Source organism: Panulirus ornatus, chromosome 14 (assembly GCF_036320965.1).
Source record: "Panulirus ornatus isolate Po-2019 chromosome 14, ASM3632096v1, whole genome shotgun sequence".
In the NCBI taxonomy this organism is placed as follows: domain Eukaryota; kingdom Metazoa; phylum Arthropoda; class Malacostraca; order Decapoda; family Palinuridae; genus Panulirus; species Panulirus ornatus.
The window spans coordinates 11,409,679-11,433,557 of NC_092237.1; the positions used below are offsets into that span (position 1 = coordinate 11,409,679).

Consider the following 23,879-nt stretch of genomic DNA (forward strand, 5'->3'; position numbering starts at 1 on the left):
GAGTCAAATATCTTCAGGCAGTGTAAAAATGCAGTCTATTTCTATTTTGATTGATTATGGGTACAAAATCTGTGGCATCTCAGGATGATTCTGAATGGTTTACCCAAAGATACAGAAGCAAATTGCATATTGTCCATGAATCAATACAAATTTTGTAAGGTCTGACCTCAAGCAGGAGTATAATGAGATCTTTATCACCAACTGAAGCTGCAGCATGAAGAGGTGTAGCTAAATTGTCCCGCACAGCATCAACATCAGCTCCAGCATCTAGCAAGCACCTAGCAACCTGTAACAGATATCATCATAATGTGGACGACCTCTAACAATGACTAATTATGACATGTACACCTTTGAAAGGAATGTTTTCAAAAAGTTTTCTCTGGATCATATTCTTATATCATAAAAGGCTACTGCAAAAGCTGATATGTAATTAACAGCATTAAGGGTGCTTCTACACTCTTCATAACAGCAAATCTGTTTTACCAGCAGATATATATACAAGAATTTCTGGACTAAAATGTATTTCATATAACAGTTAAATTGGGGATTACTCAAAATCTTTCAGGCATTACAAAGGCAACTGAAAGGTAATGTGACTGCTCCTGCATAAATAGCATGTAAAATGCAGAAAAAAAAATCAAGGATTTTTGGGTAATATGATCTTTACAACATAATTAGCATTATTCAATTTTTCAGAGCAGGTTTAGGCTATCTACAATTCCTACACTTTTTCACAGGGTATTTCACATTGCTTTTGCTTTTGCTTTAACTGTAACTGAGCCTGCTATATCTATATATAATAAAATGACTAGCGGACCGACCTGAATGTGACCATTGTTGACAGCATGATGGAGAGGTGTCTGTCCTTCACTATCTCGCTCACTTACAAGGCGATGGACTGTCTTTTCCCCATCTTCTGTTGATCCTGATGAAAGAAGCAGCTCAACAATTTCCTGGTGAGAAAAATGATAACACAGTTCCTCTTTTAGTGGTCAACAAATGAAATCTGTGATGATACAATCTCATATTTCATATGCTAATGGTATACGAATGCAGTGTTTAACACAATGTATCAGGAACTCTGTGCTGGATAAATGTGCTGAACATATGAAATAACAGCAGTAAAACTAAAATGAATACAAACTAGAGTGTTAAATGATCACTTCTAATGCTAACTGACAAAGAAAACATTAGTTTTATACTGAAGACTATTACTGCTAAGGGTAAAGCATGCTGTAACTGTTAATGCTGTCTTTTTCTTTTCATCATTTAATGAACAAAGTTGTTCTCTGACATTGATATTCAACCACTTCTCTATGCAAATCTCAGAGATGACCCTCTCCCAGTGTGAAAAAAATGTCTTACAGAATATATATGTATAACATCTATAAGAAAATACTGACTTAATGGTCAGCATAATGACCACTGAGTAAATGGGAGGAGGCATGTAGGTGACATAGTGATGTGTATATCTGAGACTGTATGATAGTTATGTTTTTTCCATGTCTGATTTCACAGTACAAAGCACAACACACACTCACTTTGTGGATTTTATCCACACATTATCTAATGCTATTTTACACTAGGCAATTGTCACTGTATCATTTGTGTACTAGCTATGTATCACTTACACAAGCAGAACATTATCTATTTCCAGGAGATGATAAGTTCTTTTCTTGATACTTAAAGTATAATCACTAACACTAGCATATACATTTTGTCATTCTATACCTGAGTTCTTATCCTCTTAGTGTTTTCTAAGAAACTAGTAAGAGAATGATGATTCCCGAAAGATTCTCCTTGCCCAATGCCCTACCACACTCTTTCCACCATGTGCTTATTAGTTTTCTTTCATGTCTTTCCTTGACTTCTCTATATAAATGTGAAATTGTCTTTGTCCCATAAGTCATTTCTTACGTGCTGGCAAGTTCTCCAGAGAGTGTTTGACAAAGTAGTTGTTAGCTATGAGTCTGTCAGTGATAACATGACTGGTTTGATCAGGTCTGAGTGGAAGTCACAGTACTGGACTTCTCTAGAAGATGGAAAATAAGTGTGTCGCTACAAACGCTGGGTATGCTTACAGTTCTTATCACAGTACCTTTTTACAAAAGCTTCACCTTGACTAAGGTTCAGTCTCAGAATACTTGTAACCTGAGACAATTCCCATGCACTCACCCTAATAATCCATACTAAATTCAAAATCAATGTAAACCATTCTACTACTGGAGCAGAAACACAAACTTTCAGTAATACATTTGCCATAATATAAAAACGAGATAAACCACAGGAAAAGTGAGCAGAGTAAAGTGTTAATATTAGAGAAGGTGACATACCAAATGGCCTTCCATTGAGGCACGATGCAGAGGTGTTTGCTCAGATTCATCTTTAGAGAAAAGGCTGGTCCCAGATTGAATAAGACGACGACAAATATCTACATAGCCAAACGTTGCAGCAACAAAGAGTGGAGTCATCAGCTGCTTGTCTCGAGCCTTAGAAAAGAATAGAATGGATAAAATACAGTATACTATGCATGGTCTGAAAACTATTCATTCCTCTTGGGTGACCACAGGACAAAAATTTTTAATATTACTAGTAAGAATGGATCCGACTCTGGAGGTGAGCTGAAGTATGGTTTAGGTATAGCTAATATAGATGTTAATAAGTTCATCACCAGTCATTTAAGATTTTCTTCATACTTGTTTACCTTTTTCCTGCATCAACAAGATAGTGGCAAAAAAGACGAATATTCTTTTTGTCTTATTTCACTCATATCCATTCTCTACCTGTCATGAGTAATAATACAACATAATCACTGCCCCCATCCACAACCAGGCCACATATATCTTTCCATGCGTTACCCCAGATGCTTGATAACTCCTGGTACTGACACTGACAGTATGTTGCTCCAGTATACCATATCACTCTGTCCTATCCACATCTTACATCCTCTAGCATGTTAAAGCTCTGAGCACTAAAAACCTTATTCACTTCATCCTTTAATCTCCATTTCAGGTTCCCTCTTATCCTTGTCCCATCCATTTCTGGCACTTATATCCTCACTGCAAACCTCTCGTTACATTCTTTTCAGGTGTTGAAACCATTTTAGCAGGCATTCCTCTTCCAACCATCCTCTTTTTATCACCACGTTTCTATCTTGCCCTATCATTTCTTACTCAATCAGCCCTCCTCATACTAAAAATTGTCCCAAAGCATTCAATTTCCAGCTCATTCACACTCTTCCATACATTTTCATTTATAGCCCACGCCTCATATTCACACAACAATGTTAGGATTACTATACCATTAAATATGTTCATGTTTGCCCTCCCAGATAGTGACCTCTCCTTCCACATATTCCTAAACCTTCAAGAACTTTTGCCTCTTCCCCATGGTTCCATTCATCACCATATTCACTCCTAGGTATCTAAAACACTTCACTTTCTACATATTGTCTTCATTCAAAATCACACTCCAACTAATCTATCTCTTTGCACTGCTAAAGCTAGGTGGCCATGCTTTTGTTCAGGTCTACTCTGAATTTTTTCCTTTCACACACTCTTCTGCACTTAGACACCAGCTTCTGTAGTTCCTTATTTGAATCTGCCACCAGTGCTGTCAACATCAAAGAACAACCAAACCACTTCACAGGCCCCCCTGCATGCCCCTCTATAGGACTTGGTTGTAGATATGGGGCTGTGGTTTTGGTGCATTACACATAACTACTTGAGAATGAATTTGAGTGAATGAGGTCTTTTCTTGTCTGTTCCTGATGCTACCTTGCTTAAGCTGGAAACAGCAAACAATTATCAAAGAGGAAAGTAAGATTAATGACTGTGTTTCTCTTTAGAACCTATTTCCTCCCTTTACTAGGTAAACAAATTACTCTCAGTTACATGATTCTCATCTCCATGGCAGTTCAAGGGACATCAAGAATCTCACTTAATTGAAAGTCTTCTCTGCAAACTATTAGCAAGCTGTTATTTCAGGTGAAGTTCATACATGAGAGTTAGATGAGGAATACATTTACTCTGGAACTTAATCCCCCCTTATGACATGGGTTTCAATTGCATATATCTAACTACATATTGCTAAAGTGACAGATCTTCTAGAACATAGCCCCAACACCAAGTTGAGGCCCTTAGTATACTTATAAAAGAAATGTGTTGAGTGAGTATATTCAACTGAAAATTAATGTTGTATCAGTGACATTCAAGGAGTTTCACTATGTGAACAATGAATCTACAGATATTAACTTTTTAGCTAATCTCAATACATTTTTCATTGGTTTCAAGAGTTACAGGCATCTGTCTAGTTTCCTCAAAACCATACTCCTGGCCCTATGTGGGTAATCCAGGTTTGCAGATTGTAAGTCATTAGTCCCATCAAGCACATATCAAAAAAATCCTAAATCCAGTGCAGTACAAGGAATTCTTGTTTTATGCTAGCTGTTTAAAGTAAGTACACTATTTTTATTTGAAATTACAATATAAATCACAAGATTTGTTTACATTTCCTTAACATCTGCTCATATGTTCACATTCTATTCTGGCTTTTATATGTCAGTACAGTACAGATTGACAATATATTAGAGTTACCTGTATTCAAATTCATTTTGCCTAGCCATTTTATATGCATACAGCATTCATCTTTCAGAACACCAACATTATTTACAACTCAAAACATTATACACAACAAGGACAGCAATATCTAAATAGAGAGAATATATGGGTTGTGGTTGATAAGTGATGACTCACCAATGAGATGACAAATTATGGCATCTTGTATGCTGTGACTCACAACCCCCTCCCATATAATTCAAGGCTACCCTAGTTCAAATACACAGTTGCATGTTGAGCCTATGCAAGTAATCTTAAATTAGTTAGGGTTGTGCACATCATGAAACAATTCTGAGCTTAAAGTACATATGGCAACTTCGAAGACATTTGCTTGGTAAAAAAAGAAATCTTAGAAGCTATAGTAACAGTCTAATTGGAATATGATTAATTTACATGAAGATGTGAGACAACAAAATTACTAAAAGTATCTTCACATTGCGTTGAGACTCTTCCTTTTAGTGCTAATGCATGACATGAAAATTCATGGAGAGTCAATCCTAGATAGTCAGCATGTGGGCAGGATACACAACTTGTATTCAGTATTTGCATTTACACTAATCTATTTTTGTTTTTTCCCTTTATCATTCCCTTCACATTATTCAAATGTGTAAAAGAAAAAGAAAAATCTATGGCACTTTCCCCTTAACTGTGTAAGAAATGCATTCACTTTATTTCTTCAATTTTCAAAACCCTGCAGTGACTTTCAAATTATGGTCATCCACATTAACTCTTATATTTGGAATAAGCTTTTCTATATTCAGTTACTCAAAAAATTAGCTTAGCATTTAAAAAACCTGTTTAACTACGATATGCTACTTCCCCCAACATAGCATCTCATGAATTATCTGTCGAGTTAACATTTTGTTACTGATCATAACTGGCAAATTCTTTGTGATCAATACTTGGCCCTATAAGTATCTATAACTATCTCACCTCATAAAAAACCTGAGGGCATTTCAGAAGATCCCTGGCAGCAGGGTCGTTTCCTCTCATGGCAGCATAGTGTAATGGTGTTTGGTCATATATATCACGAGCATTGACCTCTGCACCACATTCCACAAGGATTCTGATGACAGAGTTCTCCGAAATACTTTCAACACCAATGCCTGCTCCTGACTGTGCAGAGGTGATGGTAAGGTTATATTTCTCTGTAAAAGAATTTATATGTTAGCTGAAATTCCATTTGTACTATGTAATGCTACTGATATTTTCATGAAAACATCTATCAGCTAAACTGTACAGTAGCTCAATTCAGAATAACAGAATGTAATGGCCTTTGTAAGGTTTCAGCTGAAACTAATTTTCAGTTTAACTCTTTCATAAAATGATTTTAGGATGAATGATTATAGTAGCATGAAACATGAAAATATAAATTCTAAACACAACAAAGTTATTTCTGCCCATATCACAGTAAAAAACTTTTGCGTAAAAATGTAAATAATGCTGATGACATATAACTTTCATATAAGGATATATGGATCTGATACATACAGGATGTGCAAATCACAAATGGAAAGAAAATCATTAGTGTGCAATATGGTTAAGTGTATGCAGAGGAAAATCGCATCAAGGAAAACTCCAAAATCATCTTATACAGCACTTATGGAGCATCTGTACCACAAGCCAGGGCCCTTCCCATCAACACAACATAGAGGAAAGGGTACTACTTTTTTAGGTATTTTCTTAAATAACACAACAAATAAAGATATTCTGCAGGGGAAAATTTCTTTTTTAATTCTTTCTTATTTTCTTTTTCAGTAAAGATGCCAAAACCCAAAGGAGCTTAAAGATGTACTAAAGCTGATACAGGAGATACTCAAATTTGAAAAGTACTGTATCAGAGAACAAGGTGATGATGGAAAAGCAACTAGAAAAGAATACTTTTGACAATGTTGAGGATAATTAAATTTTTTTTTCATAAGTACATCAAAAGCTGAAGAGCAGCAAATCAGGATTAGGAATTTGGAGGGCAGAACTACTCTGGATGATAATGCAATATGGAAGGAGTTGACTGACAGGTTTAAAAGTGATTAGAGAATGAAGGACAATATTGCCTTAATACCAATAAGATGAGATGGGAGATAAATTTTGGAAGGATTTGAAACTAATTGAAAAGAAATTACGACTATCAAAACACCTTGATCAATATAAGGCTCATGGTCCTCATGAAGTTTCTTCATATGTGCTGAAGTAAATGATGTGCAGAGACACCCACTAAGCAGCTCGATATATTGTTTAATATGCTGCTTGAGGAGGATGTGGTGCTTGAGACATGGAAGAGGGCAAAGGTCATGCTCATATTCAAGAAAGATGTTTTGGAAACTGCAATGAATTACAATCCAATCTCTCTAACAAGTATGGTTTGCAAATAAAACTCAAAAGGATAATGAAAAAAAGCAAGTGGATGGATACTTGTAAAGTAGAAACTTCACAACTGGAAGGCAACATGGATTCAGGGAAAGGTCATGCATAACATATCTCTCAATTTCTATTACAAAGTGAGCTCAATCTTAGATCAAAGAGATGGATGAGCAAACTGTGTACACTTACATTAGAGATTGATTAAGAGACTGGGTGTACAGTATGGAATAATGAGAAAAATTCTTCACTGGATAGAAGATTACCTTAATGGAGGAGCAAACACCACAAGTTAAAAGAGCATTCTCAAAATGGGATAAGTTACCAGCAGCATGCTATAGGGCTCAGACTTTGGCCCACTGCTCTTCTTGGAATGTGTGAATAATCTACATAATGGACTAGACTCTCACTGAAAATCTTTGCAGGTGATGTCTAGGTCAGGTAATCATACAAATTCTAAAGTTGGTCGGATAAATGGTTGATGAAATTTAAATAAATAGATGCAAAGTAATGTGGAAAGGGCACAAAGAAAGAAGGCCAGAGTGTGATTATCATCTAGATGGATACAAGCCACAAAAATCTGTATTTGAAAGAGTCCTAGGGGTCAGCACTGAACTTAACCAGCAGCAAGAGCTCTACATCAAGGAAACAGTTAAGGAGGCAAAAATCATACCTGTAATTAGGTACATGGTTGAGGGAATATTTGACAAACAATTCTAGACAAATTAGACTAAAATCAGCATATTTCTGTCAAGTTTGGTCAATGTATTTAGTTAGGGATAGTAGTTGGTAGGCAGCTGACAACTAGGGAAGTATATTACCAGTACTACCCGCCTAGGTATCAGGAAGGTTAATAATGGCTGCATAGTGAGCCAGTACTTCAGTAATTGTCAAGCTGCACTCCAATGACCCAGGTAGCCATCTTTTTTTTCTGCTTCATCCACATGTGGACTACTGGCATTCTGTCCGCAGACACACAATCTCTTCTTGTAACACATAACACTTGACAACACTTAGATCACATAGCTCATGCTTCATAATTCTAGATCTTCCTGTGGTGAGCACTATGTGCTAGCCCTGCCTTTTGGCAAAATGGTAAGAGCAACAGATAGAATAGGTAGGAGCAATCAGGTAGAAGCATTAAGTAAAAACATAAGGAAGAAGCAGGAGGTAAGAACATTAGACAGGAGCATTAGGTAGGCATAATCAAGAGGAACATTATAAAGAAGCTTCTGCAAACACTGCACTAAACTTGCCCTTTGCCAGTGGCCTGTTAAGGGTGAGGCACCACAGGCTAAGAAGAGGCACTGGGGCTCACTAGTCATGGAAACCTTATTGACATGGCCACCCCCTTGAGGGAGTTCCAGAAGGGATCATGCATCAAAGACATAAATGGATTGATAGATATACAAAAATCTAATTAAGAGAGTCCAAAGAAGGGCAGCTAGGATGATTCTTTCTTGAATTAAGAAACCTGAACTTCAATGACAGGCTGAGGGCTAGACATTTACTCACAGTGGAGAGAAGAGTTAGGAGTGACTTGATTACAACTTTAAAGTTCTTATATCAGTTGGATGTCACTAAAAATAGACATTACTTCACAAGATGGACTGACAAAAGCTAGGTTATAAACATGTTAGAAGGATGTGAAGAAGTGCTTTTTTAGGGTAAAGGTAGCTGATGGTTGTAATAAACTAAATAGTGAAACTGTAAATGACATTATACAGAAATCTAAAAGAGCTAATTGATGGTACAGAAGTACAGAGACATACCATGTTCTTCCTTGGCATTTTCTTCATTCTCGTCTTCTGGTCCAATCTCTTCTTCCTCATCCCTTGGAGGTGCTGGTAATGGCGAGGGCCTCCGGTTTGGTTTAATTTGTCTGCGGTACCTGCAAGGTTTCAGATTTTTTAAATATCAATTCCATCTATTATTCTCTATATGCAAACAAGATATAAGGGTGCAATCAACAGAGAATTTTACTGGCTGGGTTTACTGTTTCTGCAGAGTTCAGGTAGTTCTCTATTAGTGTGCTGAACATTTTAAGAATAATGGGCAGGAATAGCATTTACAGTGGATCAAGTATCTACCTAGAGGATTTATTCTTCATTGCTTATAATCATATGGTATTCAATATCCTTGAGAGAAAACTCAGAGGTTACACAGTTTATAGAATGTCATAACTAAAGATTACAATATACATGTACTCTCCTTCAGAAGAACTTGCAGACTTACAAGTAGACTTCAAGTAGAGACTTTTTTTGGTTACAATGCATTTGTTTTTACTACTTTTTGGATGCTCAACAAGAAAAATCATTCTTTCTTTCTATAATCACTGAGCACTCCAAATATCCCATTAGCAGGACATACCTCTTCCTTGAACATGATTTAAAATTACAACACTTGCAGACATTATCTAAGCTATCCACTTGTTAAATACATTTTGCTCTGTAGCAAGAGGAAGAGTTACCATAATCAACTTTTTAAACAGTTTCTGGGAACATTGTTCAGTTTTCAAATATAGCACTTTAAGCAGCTTTACATACATCAACACATTTCTTTAGTGTTAGTTTCCCTACTTTCATTAGCTCAGTTTGAACACCAGAATCACTGATGCCCTGCACTGTTTTATCTTTTAATGAGGAATCTTTAAACAAGTCACAGCACCCACAGGTTTTACGGAGGTCTCTAAGGTCTGAGTAAAATTTGTCAAAGATTTCCTTCTGACAATCAGTTAAAAAGGAAATTTTCATGCATTTCATTAATCTTACCAATGACATAATGCTCAAATTCCCCTCAAAATTTCTTAAAGGTTCTAGAGCCATTACCATAAAAATTGCAAATATCATATGCCTTTAAGTCACTATCTGCAAGGCCTGTACATCACATTTTCTTGAGTGTGCAATCTAGGTAACAGAGTATAATTCTTCCATCTAAGCTTGAATTTCTTTCAGGTGCTCGTAGCATTTATCCCCAGAGAAAAGGTTTGGGGGGGCATGATGCCTGGAAGTGGCTGTGAAGGATTCAGCCCATCATGCACCGTCGTCACATGCACCTAAACAAGAAAATCTTAGATGCTGGTAAGAATAGTGTAGCCTACCCAGAATGTCTTGTAATCATCCCAGGGCATTCTTAGCTGATACAGCCCACGTGCAAGTAGCTTTGGTGGAGAACGAAAAGGGTCCACCTCCTCTCATCTTCAAGTCTGCATTGGTAGCCATTTCCCCTTATCTTAGAGTTTGCTCTTGAGGTATGTATTTCCCTCAACTTCTACCAAGCTATCATCAAGCTTTTTATGTTGAACAGAGGACACCAGTTTTGGTGTGGGCATAAGACAAAGCAGTGGAGTAGTGGACCTGCCTTTACTTCTGTGTGGCCTACTGGTAGAATTAAAACACATCTAACAAAAGAAGTGTTAGAGGCTTCACACTTGGAGCGAAGTTCAAATAATGTGACATTTACATATCATGTTTCTTTATTAGTAAAATTGTGACACAGAGCAGCAGTCATTTTCTCAATCATAAGATCTTACTTTGACTAGAAGTGAATCCTCATTCAATTAATAGGCTTCATAAAGGTCTTGACTTCATTAAAAACTACTACACTGTATGATGAACAAGGCTTATTAAAGAACAAGACTTCACTAACCTGGCAGCATAATGGAGAGGTGTAAGGTTGTCTTGTCCACGTATATTTACAAAAGCACCAGCATGTATGAGTGTCTTGATGGTGTCTGCATGGGCATAGCGAGCAGCATAGTGAAGGGGTGCAAGCCTGTCCCCATCTAGGTTATTGATGCGTCGACGACCATGTTCCCCAAGTCGAGCCAGTGCAGATGACAACACCTCACTATTACCATCACGGGCCAACTGCAGACAGGCCAAAAAGTAAAGTATAGACAAGAAGGCTCTCTGGATTTGAACATATGAATTCTGATAGAGATACTGACTCCTGCCTAAATTCTAAGCTACCTAGCTAAAATGCAATCACATTCACAGCCTTTGGAAGCAATAAGAAGAATGTTGCCTACAAAGTGATCAATTGGTTAAAAAAAAAGAAAAACTTGCCTATCATAATCTGACCTAGATTTACTATCCAGAAATCTTACTGTGGATGGGCAATATGTCAAACCTAGGAAATTCCTAGTTTTATCATTCAGCTTCAAATGGGCATCTTTAAAAGTGCTCAGAGAAGTTTAGCTTCCACATGATGATACACAAAGTTTTCATGCATACCTTGCAATATATCAGTTCCATTTACCTTTTACTACTGGAATAACATAAACAATTCCTTTCAACCTCCTATTGTTGATGAGTGAGAATAGAGGGGGGTGATAAGTTCTTTTAACTTCAGAGACTACTAGGATGGGAAAATAAGATAAAGGTCATGCATTAGAAAAGCCTACTAATAATAAGACTGTACAGTTTATGGAAAGAATAACCACAATGCTACTGTTTAGGAGCTTTGCTTATGACACAACTGCATTGGCACTATAGAACAAGTTTTAAAGAATCTTGGAAAAGTTTAAAAACATGCTCATGTATGATCTTACATTATACACTTCTTCCTATGCAGTCTAGGATTAGGCAGTCAAAACAGATAATGCGACTCACTGTTGGTTGCCACAGTAAAATGATGTCTTAAGTAAGTATAAGTCTATGAATGGAATAAGATTACTGAGGACAATTAATGCAGAGAGCATACATAATGTAAGACGTTGTGTGAGAGCAGAGAATGTTGGAGACATGGGCCCCATAAGTATAAACCTTGCTCCCTGTAAAGTACAAATAGGTAATTAAACACCCACACACAAACTTGTTCTATTCAGAGGGGTACATGACAGGAAAATGGGAAAAAGAGCACAGGAGGAGTAGGACTGGCCCTCCTAAGAATGGAACCTTTAGCTTCACGAAACAGTGGGAAATGATTCATTCAGCCAGTACATTATAAGCATAGTAACTTTAGGGAAAACAGTGGATAGTGGTGATGATATCAAATAATCATCCAAAGAATTTACATGATTCAGAGCAATTATACAATGATGACAAACATTCAGGGAGGTACATATCAAGCAGAAAAACATGCACTTCTTACAGATGGTAAATATACAAATAATGGGGGTTTTCAATTTCAAAGAGATAGACTGGGGAATATGGATTTTCATAGTAACAGAGATCAAGGAGGCACAATTTCTCAGTGATATGAAAAAATCCTATAACGAGCATGCAAATGAACACATTAGGACGAGACTGATATACCATCATTACTAGATACTATCTTCACATGTTAGCATGAATATTGAAAATGTCATATATTCTAAACAACTGGAAAAGTGATTACGTAATGATAAAGCAAGTGGAGGGTAGATGTATGAATTATAGTCTCGCTGTGATGAAAAGCTCAAGACAAATACTAAGAACTCATAGCATCTTGACATTTTTAAAGTTATTTGCAGGTTAAATCAAATATTGATATACTCAAATTCTTATACAATTAAAAACGCTAATACAGAAAAAATTTCTTTTGAGACCGGCAATCGTTTTTGGATATATATAAATATGTGATATATGATAGCATAAAACATCTCAGAGATCTACTCATGTGTACTTTGTTCAGTGAAACAAATGAACATATTTTTAGCAGATAGAGAAAAATTTCGTCACTATAAACATAACATTGTTTTAGGGTTGTGGAAAAATGGACGTTTTTCTTCACGGGTCACTACTGTAAATCAATGAAACAGTTCAATATATATACATTGGTTTCTCCTTTCGATGGATCAAAAGGGTAAAAATACATGTAAAAGTGAGTAAACCATCATTATTTTTGAGAGTAATGTATACTGTATAGCTCAAGTTGCCCCCTCGATACATCCATAGGCTCAAGTGTGTATATCAAGAATTTACTAATTACTTCAGTACTAGTCTACCTAATGAGGAATATCATTTCACTTTAGATATAAGTAATGTGCATATAACGTTAATCACGGCCATGCGCTCAGCACAACGCTGGTGGAGGGTGAGTGTCGGGGGACGAAGGGGCTACTGACCTGGTGGAGAGTCCTGGAGATGAGTTCATAGGAGTTAAGGCCGCGGCCGTTTTCTTGGTTCATGGTGATAATGTCCGTCACCTCCTGGTAGAGGCTGTCGCCCGCCAACGACCTGAGGGACGCCCAAAAAACATTAGTATTGATTTGTCATCAAGATCTATAATTCACAGCAAATTCCTGGAACTCTACGGGCTTCATGAAGTGATCCATGTCGTCACGAGTGAGCTTGACCTCTCATCGTGACCTCTTTTATGGATCTAACCAATAACCAATCCTAATCATTTACCACAGGTCATTCAGTATGATCCAACTTCGCACGCACCAGACATTTTGTGTTCTTACATATTTTCTTAACTGTTTAATATTTGGCACAGGTTCCCATAAAGGTGGAGTATGCTTATTAAAGTTTCTTGAGTAATCAGTTGGGTATTACATGAAGACAATCGTCAAACCAAAAATAACAATTTCGGAATGATATGGGAAAACTTAATATGCATATATGATGACAGCAATCTCATATATATATATATATATATATATATATATATATATATATATATATATATATATCCCTGGGGATAGGGGAGAAAGAATACTTCCCACGTATTCCTTGCGTGTCGTAGAGGGCGACTAAGGGAAGGGAGCGGGGGAGCTGGAAACCCTCCCCTCTCGTTCTTTCTTTTAATTTTCCAAAGGAAGGAACAGAGAAGGGGGCCAGGTGAGGATGTTTCCTCAGAGGCCCAGTCCTCTGTTCTTAACGCTACCTCGCTGACGCGGGAAATGGCGAATGGTATGAAAGAAATGAAAAAGAAAGATATATACACACACACACACACACACACACATATATATATATATATATATATATATATATATATATATATATATATATATATATATATATATATATACAGTATTTCTTGTTTCATGTGACGTCGATTGACTCAAAGACCTTAGATATCTGTACGAGATTCAGAAAACTTCCTTAAGTGGAATTTACCTATGTAAGAGTTTGTTTGCCTACACCCTATACGATTATATGTCTTATATCCTGTTTGATACGGTAATTACCAGAATTCTAGATAAAACGTTTTTGCTGCACTGTTCCGCTTCCTTCTCGCTACTTTTGGCCAAGATCTAGAGGGGATGGTGTATCAGTCCCTCTCACTCTAGTGTCCTCACTATCCCGCTGGTATAAGAAATTCTCGAGTATATACTCTAAAAACTTCTATCTCCATGACTATGACTCCCCATAACCATGAGACTCCAAATTTCCCGTCCGTCTTTTTATAACTGAAATCCCTGTATCGTCAGACTCTAACATTCTTAAGAAGAGTGTTTCAGTTTCATGAACCATCATGACTTCCTTCATTATCATTGTATATTTGATGTGGATCATCGCAATTCTTTGGAGCAATACGTTATACCCCTGTGCACTTCTTCCCTACATTTACACTTCCCATTATGCAGTGTCTGGATGGGCCAACCTCCACTATTTCTTGAAACTTCAAGCTATCCCATGCAGAGCGCTGATCCTGCATCTCCTCCTCTGCACAGAAGAGGTGAGATCTTATCTCTTTAGTAAGCTGTTTCTGTATCAGGTGCACTCCCCCTTATACAATCCTTGAATTTCAACTCGTTACCATTAACAATAAATCCATTACATATATATATATATATATATATATATATATATATATATATATATATATAGAAATGGCCCATTGGGCCATTTCTTTCGTCTGTTTCCTTGCGCTACCTCGCAAACGCGGGAGACAGCGACAAAGTATAATAAATAAATAAAAATAAATATATATATATATATATATATATATATATATATATATATATATATATATATATATGTGTGTGTGTGTGTGTGTGTGTGTGTGTGTAGTAAGCTACCTATAGGCAGCGAGAGGTCCTACTGACCAAGGCGATTCAGGTCACCACGGACCACACTGGCTCATCATCTCTCTCCTGTTATTTTACGTCACTACTCCAAACCACAGGAAGCCAGGACGGGGTGCATATCCATGATGCATAACTAGATAATCAAACGCACGCATACATAGTCATCTATCTTTTTTTTTCTTAGCATGACGTCATCGGCCCTGAGATCGACTGAACGCTCCGCACTAACGAAAGCTTTTGCTATCTTAACAGTAATAGTGATTTTATGGTCCAAGCAGACCACATAACAGCATGAATATTCTACTACATCGAGTCTCTGAAGGTTACAGTAAGAGGTGGATACAATGAACGGCCGAGGAAAGCTGTATTTCCTGTATATTTCTGAAAATGAATTTTTCATGTGTTATTTTTACCGAGAACTTCATATCCTTACTGTACGGTGTGTGTGTGTGTGTATATATATATATATATATATATATATATATATATATATATATATATATATATTCTTTTAAGCATTTTCTACCAAATAGTACATTTCTTATCACAGGTCACCCTTCGCTATCATCTTACCTCCCCCGTAGAGCCATCTCTTCTTTTCTTTTTTTCCTCGCCAAGCCTGCTGGACAGACAGCACGAACCACACATTATAAATACTAAAGGAAACTTACAAACTCATCCCTAACAAAGCCTCTCTCAGACTTATGACCTATATATATGTGTATTTTACATACAGTGCTTCGTCAGAATTCCCACCGAGGGATTTGTATTCATTTATGTAATCCCTCTTTATCAGATGGACCGATCATCATCCAGTGGGTCTGCCTACTGTATATGAAACTAAAGATTCTCGGTACTTACCCCTTCCTGGATCCCGGGGACGACATTCCCGTGTTCTGAACTGTAAAGAGAAGAGAAAAAACAATCATGAAATGGTTGCACTCCAGCCGTGGCGGCCTGACGAGGGGCCTCTATAATCTCTATGGGTAATACTTTGACCTTGGGCACAATGGTATGAGCTCTTAGGCTATAGTGGCGTGGGCTTTAAGACCTGACCCTCCAGAGTCATATATCATGCTTATAGGTCGTACCATCGAGCTGGATGGGAGAGAGAGAGAGAGAGAGAGAGAGAGAGAGAGAGAGAGAGAGAGAGAGAGAGAGAGAGAGAGAGAGAGAGAGAGAGAGAGAGAGATCAAACCGCAAGAACCGGGTCCAACACACGAACCCATATATTCCAATATTCTCCGTTGTCCAGTTTGTTAACGTTGCTGCCCACCATTTCACGGGCCCGGGTTCTGATCCCAGCCAGGGTAGCCAGCTCACACCTATATAACTCAGCTGTTCATGCTCCATTGAGACTGGTCGATGAACGACACTTTGTATGTGTGTGTGTGTGTGTGCGTGTGTGTCTATGTGTGTAAATATTTAATAAAAAAAAAGGTTAAGCCGCAGTAATCTATATGGTAAAGAGTCGGAGGGGGCAACATAGGCGAAACACGAGTGTAGAACCGTCTCCTCGTACTGTATAGCTTGGTAAATGCACACAGATAACTTACACATCATCCTCTTTTGCAAGACTGCTTACATGAAACATGACAGAGGTGTCGTCATTAAACTTATATAACCGACCATACTATTGATATTCTCATTTGCAGCTACCTCATAAAACATTTTGCCATATATATATATATATATATATATATATATATATATATATATATATATATATATATATATATATATATATATATTGAAAAGGATCACAATTTTGCGCGTGATCAAGTATATTCCTGAGTCCATGGGGAAAATGAAACACTGTAAGTTTCCCAGTGCACTTTCGTGTAATAATCACATCATCAGGGGAGACACAATAGAGAAATATAAGTCAGTTAATATACAACGTAGAAACGTAGCTTGGACGCCATTTGGTAAACATGCGATTGCCCCATGACAATCGCATGTTCACCAAATGGCGTCGTAGCTACGTTTCTCCGTTGTATATCAACTGACATATTTCTCTCTTGTGTCTCCCCTGATGATGTGATCATTACACGAAAGTGCACTTGAGGACTTATCGTGTTTCAATTTCCCCGTGGACTCATAGAATACATGTGTGTGTGTGTGTGTGTGTGTGTGTGTGTGTGTGTGTGTGTACAGGTGGAAACAAGCCATAATCAAACTAAGTAAATTAGCAATTATTTTTTATCTAATAATTAAATGCAGCCCTACATTAAACTACAAATGAAAATCGTAGCCAACTACAGCGTAACGATGGCCAGAGGTAAACACACTATTGTGTAGGTGTGTGTGTGTGTGTGTGTGTGCACTTCAACAGGGTAGGCACACTACATACCTAAAAAATACATAGAAGAGCCTTTCTTTTTATGACTCGTTTATCATGAACTCGGTTCACATACCAGTGCACTGAAGTCCCACAACTACACTTGTCAGACATTGCATTATATACTGTATCTGTCCATCACGCCCCACAGGAGCCGTGAGAGACGACCAAGACTCGTCCTAGGCGTCCGCCTTTATATAAAAATTCCCTTGCGTGTCCAGGCAAAGCCACGCATGAAAGCGGCCGTACGGTAATGACTAAACTATAGCACCGTAACCTCATTCCTTGGCAGGTGCGGGTGTGTGGTGTGCGAGGCGGGACGGAGGATCCATCAAGTATTTAAGAAGAGCCACCGCGGCCGAGTATTGTGGCCAGGTCCCTGACACCACTGTTACCACGATCCACACACTCCATTATCACCTGACCTCAGTCTGTCTTCTCTATCCTCTTCTCAATCCTCCTCCACTCCCCACTTTCCTTCTTGTTCCTCTCATCTTCACCATTCACCGATATCCTTTCCTCTCCTCCTTCATTAGTATCTAATAATTCCTCTTCCTTTCCTCCCGCTGTGAGGAGTGAACATTATGCGATCCTGAGAATGTCCCGTTTCCCTTCATGTAAACTAAGGCACTACGGACGGAGCATCGTGTGGCCGCCACCCACCACGTTTGTAGTCAACAGATTTGACTTGGTTTTAGATCTGTGGCTTTTAGAGAGAGAGAGAGAGAGAGAGAGAGAGAGAGAGAGAGAGAGAGAGAGAGAGAGAGAGAGAGAGAGAGAGAGAGAGAGAGATCCAACGTCAGGAATAAGCCAGATCTCATTTTCCTGAGGTACAATTGTTGGACTGGATTATGAATTATGGTCCACTTCGCGGCAGACTTTCCTCACTTGCTTGACAATAAGACCAACGCTATACTTGTTACTGTGCAACGCCACACATTCTCCACATCCTCAGTGCTTGTCGTAACACTGTTATTGACACCTTTATACGTCACCTCTCTCCGACATCCTTACGACGCAGTGTAGGCATTGTACTTCTACCCCTCTCGCCTTTGAACGACTACGCTATGCACCATCTCGGCGCCGAACTCATTCTACTAACCCCCCCCCCCCTTTTTTTTCCTCCCCTTTTGACTCTCAATTCGCCTTTCATTTCTACTCGGAATTATTTCAAAGCTGTTGTTCGTGGAGTTATGCGCACTTTCGAAAAAGGAAAAAGAAGAGAACATAACTCCTTCATTTATCAAATCTTTCCGGTACTTAACGAAATGCATCTCCACCAACTTCTGTAATTCAACACTTTCCTCCTCTTTCCCAACCTGACCCACCTAAACCCAACTTTCCAGCTCATAAAGCCGCTCTTTCCGCCACTGGCTATTTCTTCCCTAAGCCTTTGTTTGGAGATCAGCGATACGAAGATTGACCGTTATGACACCTCCTTTCCTAGGAAAAGAAGAATGAAAAAGAAGTGGGATTCTCGTCTTTTCTCGCGTCTCTCCTTTGTTGAAGTGGTTGACACTCAAACTATCCCCCATCTTAAGCTCAACATTCCCACTTGCAAACACTTGTGAACCTTAACTTGACCCTTGTCCCATTCTTCCTCAAATAAACATCATTTTCACCCTTTCAACTGGCATGACTTCGATTGAAAAAAAGTATGAAAATAAAAGGCAAAGGCTCTCATCTGCCTGTGGCGCAACCCATGGGCCGGGTGTGGGCTATTGCATATTTAACAGGTGTGGTGATGGTGGCGGGTGTGATGACGTCAGACAACAAAACGTCAGTCAATATACCCAAGTGCTCTCCGCCCGCGACTTACCGCACACCAAGTGGGACACGATTTTGACAACCTGCCATTTACGGTGTAAGCGGTGTTCTACCTCCATGTAAACCTCCTGACCACGACGGTACGACCCTTGGGCGTCGTACGACGGTGCAATCCTTCGGTTATCGGGGCATGACCTTGAGACCAGAACCTTTAAGGGTCAAGGTTAACATACCCTAGGAGTCGTACTGCTGTGCTCAAGGGTCGTACCGATGTGTTTAAATGGATTCAACAACCAAAAACAAAGGTTGTTAGTGTGATGAGCGGGAGTTCCTCTGGCGGGAAAATATTCAAACAGATTTATAAAAACATATTTCGATAGAACATTTTATCATGCGGAAAATTGTATCATACATACCAAATTACTTTACGAGATAATGAAGTCTTTCAAGGGCACGTCCTGTATACCTTAAGACGACCATGTAACAGATGTTAAAGATTGTGACAAGATCATACACATACACCACGAAATATCTATAGATGTAATTTTCAATTCATACTCCCAGCTTCAACTATAGGCCTAGTGACACACGTAACGTGACTTAGAGCCGCGATAGTTCTTAATGATGTAAGAGAAGGTGTGCGTGTCTGGGATTCGACGGCCTTGTTGACATTTCTAACTTTGGCTTCAGGTGGGTCGAGGCCTATCATGCGATACACGTCGGGCCGATACTGATAACTCTGTTGGCTAACTGGATATGATATATCTTAAGTAGTGTGTACTCATGTAATGTGCCCTGATATCAACGTATGTACCTACTCCGTCCCCTTCCTTTTCCCTGTAACCCATCTCTCTTAATTGCTGCATCATCTCTGCTGCTCACTTCTGGACCTTCTCTATTAGTTCTATGTTTTTTTTGTTTTTTTTCAGATATGACCAAACTTGAGAAGCATAGTTTAGTTTTGGACTTCAGTAGGATGAGAGCTGTTTGCTGAATGTTTCCTTATACATGCGTTTGAATGTTCCTTTAATATTTGCCAGCAGACGATTTTTTTCCTTTACCATCCTCTTAATGCGGTACTCTGGCAGCAGTTTGGGGTGATAATGTTAATTCCCCTAGTCGTCTCACAGATACCTTCTTGCAGTTCATTTCTTGTTGGATGATATTCGTACTGAGGCCCTTTTTGTCTACAACTCAATCCTCATTATTGTTCATCTAATGGGTGTTGAATTTCATAAACCATGTATCAGAACAACTTTGGAGTCTGTCTAGGTCCCCTTGTAAGTTGATGCAATCATCTTCCTCGCTTTTCACTTCTCTCATGTCCTCTGGATCATCCGCAAACATATTCCTGTGGGAGTCCATACCTTCTAGCAAGTCACCCTCATAGATCAAGAAGAGTAATGGTCCTAGAACAGAACCCTGCGGCACTCCACTGCAGATCTCGATCCGTTTCGAGAAAGCACCTCTGTCATGCGACCTTCGCTCCGATCCATTAAGGTAAAGCCTTCCATCAATCGAAGGAGTCTCTCCCCCTCATTCCTACTTGGTGATTCAGCTGCTCGATTCGCTTCCTAGCGGCACAGTAACGAAGGAGGAACCCAGTCTTCTCTTTTGTCTTCAAGAGAGTTCTCTCTCGTATAGAAATCCAAGAGGTTTGTCACACATAACCCTCTGAAACTATGTTGTCTCTTAAGTAATTTCTCCCTATATATGTGTGTGTGTGTGTGCGTGTGTGTGCGTGTGTGTGTGTGTGTGTGTGTGTGAGTGTGTGTGTGTGTGTGTGGGTGGTGTGTGTGTGTGTGTAATTACTTCTCTGTACAGTGCGGGAAATGAGTCCTACAGTCTATGGCGCTCTATCTCTTGATGTTTCTATACTGTCATAAAAGAGTCGCACGGTATCGAGTCCACATAGGCTCGAATCCCGGGTGCAGCAGTCGGTCCGCACTCATCCCAGCTGTTCATCCTCCCTTTTTTTTTTTTTTTCCCAAAAGAAGGAACAGAGAAGGGGGTCAGGTGAGGATACTCCCTCAAAGGCCCAGTCCTCTGTTCTTAACGCTACCTCGCTATCGCGGGAAATGGCGAATAGTATGAAAAAAAAAAATATATATATATATCGTAAATAAGATGGCTTTAATTACGGTAATCAGTTGCCTTAGCCGTCTCAGAAGTCTCAGATAACATAATACGTACATTCATACATACAAAATGGTGATAGTAAGGACATTACTATCCTAGCCAATCGAGGAGGCCATACCTGAGGTGGCTGTAACGGGAGGTTGGGAGAGTGAAAGTTTGTCGTCTGTTATCTGTATCACGGTGGCTGTCTGGTAGGGGGAGGGGGGGGGGACGTCATACGCATGGATTACGTCAGGTGACAGACAACACTGACGCTGGTGCCAGTGGGAGCGTAAATTGGGCCACCGTCCCCGCGCCTTCATACCTTAGCAGCACACACCCTAAATGTTGTATCATTTGAATGAGTATCTCATTTGTGTTAACAGGACTGTATGATCATATTCTCATTGCAGTGTCCTGTACAGGGCCATTGGCTATGGAAAAATCTTCGACTTGCTTATACGTAGATCATCAAAAGTATGATTCTTAAGGAGCCCCAGTCGACTTCCTTGCCCAGGGCCATACAAACCTTAGAACAAACCCTGCTACTGCACACATCGCTCCTGCCACACTGCTTCCAGCTGGGTTTATGTCTCTAAAATCACCATTACTACTACTACTACTGCTATTACTACATCTACTACTACTACTGCTGCTACTGCTCATAATGATAATAATAATACCAGCTTCAAAATAATATAACTAACAATCATTACGGTTGGCATTATCCTGAAAACTTAATAATCAAAATGATCATCATTTTCAATATGATGATTTTAGATTACACTCCTAAGGCCACGTCTTGTGGACCAGGTTCACTTCCCCAGAGTCACGTTCGTGGACCAAGTTTGTACCCCCAGAGACAAGACACATGACTATGGACCACGTTCATAACACCTCCCACCCCCAAATACTCACGTCACTGCCCGTCACATGGGCCATCTCGTAACGCTGTGCACTTCTGGCTTGTAACACTCATTGTGGTGGGAAGGGGGTTTAAAATATCAGTGGTAACAGGATCCAAAATGAGAGAATAATATAAAAAGAAAAATCCCAGGCATCTTTACGTATCCTCTCTCCTTCTCCGCTTCGAGGACGTCCATAATTTGATATAATTTCCAGTGGTGTGAGGATACGACATACCACAGTCTGACTGGGTTAGGTTAGGTTACCTGTCGACGTGTGGCGATTCCCCCTTCTAGCACCACAGTTAGGAAACACACCTGAACCCCTGCTTCACACACCGGGCTACCAAGACGCAGGGTTAGCTATGACACAGGGGACCTGAACCTTTACGCCCACGGGAGGGCTGTGGGGAGACGCGGCCAGTACCTAGTGTCATGTCCTCCTGCAGAAGCTCCTCACACGCAACTAACTTAGGTGCGGCCCGCGTGCCGCGCTCTGACGCCCTCCCTCTGATGGGTGGGGGTGGGGGGTGGGGGGTGGAACCTGGGTGATTTGAAGGCTTAGGGGGGAGGGGAGGCGGCTCGGTGAATGACGTAAACTTTGGCCGTGAGGGTGGGGGGTGTTCAAGCTTGGGGGGAAGGAAGGCCAAGGTGTATTTGGTGGAAGTCAGGGTTATCAGTACTGGGCAAGACCTGCCTGGTTGTCAACCAAGATAAGGTCACACACATATGGGGGGGACGACCCAACCCTGGTCGTACAAGGTCACATATTAGGAGCCATAGGGTCAACAGGACCTTGAAGTTAAGAAACTTGGAAATATGAAGGAATGCACCTGTGTCTTCGAGAGAGAGAGAGAGAGAATTTTCACATCCTAAATATTGTCAAAAAACCCATGAGATACGAAGCTTCGAACCGTAGAGTGTTGGTTTTGTGTCACGAGATAAAAATCGAGAGATATCAAACGAGATAAGAGGACCGGGCAGTATCGCAGACAGGTTAAGAATGGTAACTGTTGGAAACCTTATACTGGAAGGGAATGTGTAGCAATGCAGATGGTAAAGAGCTGGAATTCAAGGACCGTATTGACGAAGGAAAAAAAAAAAAAAAAAAAAAAAATATATATATATATATATATATATATATATATATATATATATATATATATATATATATATATATATATATATATATATATATGTGATCTCACCTGTTCTGACCAGAGGCATACGTAAGAGTAAGGAGGTATAGAAGGTATAGGAGGAGGAGGACTGGTCCTCCCTCCTTAACAGGAGACAGACTCAAGTTTCAGGAAATGCTGGAAGATGGCCTACTCAGGCTACTATATATGATGGGGGAAGAGGGCTGACTTGATCACTGCTTTGAAACCAGTGTACCTACAATCATTCCACGAAATATACCACCAAGTCTTTAAGTTTGAGATAATACAGTAAATACTACAGCTGTAATGAAATAATCTATTACAAAAAAAAAACATAATTACAACATCTAAAAACACTTACAAGCGTAAAGTTCGAAGTGTATCGTTCGGTTTAGTTCTTAACATTTTGCGTATGTTAGATTGTCTGGCACCGGAGACAGTCAGGTCTGCAGTATGACCACTGCATATCGCTACGTTTCAACCCAGTGCACTTGTACGTGCAAGACACAACTATGTGTTACAATGAATATTTGTGGATTTCTGTGGTGGTGCGCTTAACGTTGCTGTTCGATTCCTGGTTGCGGAAGCCACTCTACAATTAACCTAGCCGTTCATCCTTCCTTTAGAGATTGGTCGATAGAGTGGGTACCT

At 39.3% G+C, this 23,879-nt stretch overlaps 1 protein-coding gene across 2 annotated transcripts in view; it reads right to left on the reverse strand.

Annotated features, from left to right (window-relative positions):
* LOC139753316 (uncharacterized) overlaps positions 1-23,879 on the reverse strand; it is a 126,091-nt gene that overhangs the window by 74,761 nt on the left and 27,451 nt on the right. For both annotated transcript variants that reach the window (XM_071669631.1, XM_071669629.1), the window contains exons 2-9: positions 15,799-15,838; positions 13,024-13,135; positions 10,623-10,843; positions 8,747-8,865; positions 5,550-5,764; positions 2,334-2,489; positions 822-953; positions 167-286 (exon numbers count right to left, since the gene is read on the reverse strand). In XM_071669631.1, the coding sequence (XP_071525732.1) occupies positions 167-286; positions 822-953; positions 2,334-2,489; positions 5,550-5,764; positions 8,747-8,865; positions 10,623-10,843; positions 13,024-13,135; positions 15,799-15,824 (1,101 nt within the window). In that variant the 5' untranslated portion in view covers positions 15,825-15,838. The remainder of the gene's footprint in view (positions 1-166; positions 287-821; positions 954-2,333; positions 2,490-5,549; positions 5,765-8,746; positions 8,866-10,622; positions 10,844-13,023; positions 13,136-15,798; positions 15,839-23,879) is intronic.